This window comes from Gekko japonicus, unplaced genomic scaffold, assembly GCF_001447785.1.
Source record: "Gekko japonicus isolate JY-2015 unplaced genomic scaffold, Gekko_japonicus_V1.1 scaffold3077, whole genome shotgun sequence".
Lineage (NCBI taxonomy): Eukaryota > Metazoa > Chordata > Lepidosauria > Squamata > Gekkonidae > Gekko > Gekko japonicus.
Window position 1 is genome coordinate 112,190 of NW_015168135.1, and position 2,707 is coordinate 114,896.

Here is a 2,707-nt window from a genome sequence, read left to right on the forward strand (position 1 = left end):
CCTCCCATCCACGTACTAAGTTTCCAAGGTCTGATGACCATCCGGGTCCTGGCAAAGTAAAATTACACCCACCAAAACATTTTACTTTAGACAGCCACTAAAGAGAGAGGAGGAGGATGGGTGGGGCCTACGGGAATCATCTGTACATAAAGGGAACTGTGCCCACAGTAAACTGTGCTCTTGAAACACACTCTTTGCATATGGATCCTAAGTTACCTAAGGAAACACCTTTTCCGGTACAATTCAAGGCATTAAGATCTTTGAGTTCATAGCCACTGCTTTTGCTGTTACTTCTTTACCACGTGAGTGGATGAACGTGCCAAACGGCACCTTCTCTATCATAAGAATACTAATGAATCTTACCTCTGCTTGTAGACTTCCAGTTTCAGGCCGTCTCGTTCTTTTGCCAACTCTTTACTATGCTGCCGATACAAAATACAAATAGGAATACTAATGAATCTTACCTCTGCTTGTAGACTTCCAGTTTCAGGCCGTCTCGTTCTTTTGCCAACTCTTTACTATGCTGCCGATACAAAATACAAATTAATCAGACACAGAGATCAGGACCCCAGGTACTTATAGACTACTTACTCCCTCCATTTATACCCTGCCTTTCTCCCACAAACTGTAAAGCAGCCTGCATAGGCAATGACTAGATCCAGACCTACTCAGCTTTTAGGAAGTGCACAGCACCACTGGAAGGCATATGTAAACTTCAGAACGGTAAGTCTTTTAACACTTCCCCATTCATTTCCAAATTCCGAGGATGTTTATTATTTCCCCTCACGTACAACCCTTGTGGATGCAAAGGGAGAGCCTGAAAGGGCAGGCGGCACAATCTACCCGCTGCATTTTCATCTGACCCCATCCCTCTCCAAGGGACTCGGGGCAGGACACACACTTCCCTGCTCTCTGTTGCCCTCCCAACCACTCTGCGTCAGGCCGAGAGAGAGTGACTGGCCTAAGGTCAGCCGGTAAACTTCGTGGCAAGTGGCAGAGCACATGTTTTGCACGCAGCCAGCCTCAGACTCAATCCCCAACCCCTCCAGTTGAAAAAGCCTAGGCAGGGAACGACTTGGCTCTGCCAGAGACCCTGGTAATCCGCCACCAATACAAAGCATGACTTTGCTACTGACATCAGTAAAACTGATATCCCAGATGGGATTCCCCTTCTTGGTGTACGTGGGATGAATTTATCAATTACTGGTTGTGTACAACCAGCTTGGGAGAACTCCTGAGCCCAGCCGTGCTTCCAGAAGAGTTAGCTGGTGCTTTCACTCGGAGCGCTTTCTCTTGATTACTTCTTGCACAGAGACTCAGCTGAAGTGAAGCTTCCCTCTTCAGTCTTCTGTGCAGTCCCACACCGGGAGAGTGCTTGCGCAGGCCAAAAACAGAGTCCCCAATGCGAGCCTTCACAGAAGACAACTTGATGAACAACAGTTACGGGTCAAGGCAACACAGATTCATCTTCTGTTAACAAGCAGAGCTTCACAGAGAGCTTCAGTCTTCTGTACAGTCCCACACCGGGAGAGTGCTTGCGCAGGCCAAAAACAGAGTCCCCAATGCGAGCCTTCACAGAAGACAACTTGATGAACAACAGTTACGGGTCAAGGCAACACAGATTCATCTTCTGTTAACAAGCAGAGCTTCACAGAGAGCTAACGGTAAAAAAGAACTACTCTAGAACTTCAATTCGTGCAAAACATGGTGGCCCTCACTGGAGCCCAACAACCAATGAAGTAATACCAATCCGATAACAGCTTCCCTGGTTGCTGATTTGTTTCCAGATTCCATTTACGCAAGACGGTTCTTACCTTTAAAAGCCTTTCATGACATGGGGACTAGATACTGAAGGACAATTTTTCCTGGTTGGTATGAATCCACGTGCGGAGTTCGCCATCCCTCTGCTCTTGGCTGGTGGCACCACCCCATGGAAAGGTATATTCATCTGCAGCCCACTTATGGGCTCAACGGACTATAACTCTAATTCTCTGGAATGGGCTACCGGCAGCAGATAAGGGGAGCATCCTCCCTCCTGATGTTTCAGGGAGCTTTCAGTGGAACCTGCTCTCGAATATGGCGGACAATTTCTTTTTTTACATTACATTAGCGATTTATATACCGCCCTATCCATGAGGCTCAGAGCGGTTTTACAGACACAATTTCATCTAAGCTAGGAGTACAATGGTAAGGGGAGGGAATGATCTGTGAACATGTTGTAAAATGTGTTGCTTTACACCTGTTTTATGTCTGATGTGCAAGCTGCCTTGGGTCCTTGCTTTCAGGACGAAAAGTGGTGGTATGAATATTTTAATTAAACCAAAGGAAGCCCACCTGATACTGAGCCATGGAACACATGGAATTCACTGTCACAGGAGGTGGCGGTGGCTAGAAGCACGGACGGCTTCAAGAGGGAATTAGATGCTAAGAGTACAATGGCAAGGGGAGGGAATGATCTGTGAACATGTTGTAAAATGTGTTGCTTTACACCTGTTTTATGTCTGATGTGCAAGCTGCCTTGGGTCCTTGCTTTCAGGACGAAAAGTGGTGGTATGAATATTTTAATTAAACCAAAGGAAGCCCACCTGATACTGAGCCATGGAACACATGGAATTCACTGTCACAGGAGGTGGCGGTGGCTAGAAGCATGGACGGCTTCAAGAGGGAATTAGATAAGCATATGGAGCAGAGGTCCATCCGTGGCTAT

The 2,707-nt window shown here is 46.9% G+C and overlaps 1 protein-coding gene across 1 annotated transcript in view; it reads right to left on the bottom strand.

Moving 5' to 3' along the window:
* The window catches only part of GOLGA2 (golgin A2), a 47,734-nt gene that overhangs the window by 25,360 nt on the left and 19,667 nt on the right, over window positions 1–2,707 (bottom strand). The window contains 1 exon segment of the mRNA XM_015414926.1: window positions 465–523. Coding sequence (XP_015270412.1) covers window positions 465–523 — 59 coding nt within the window.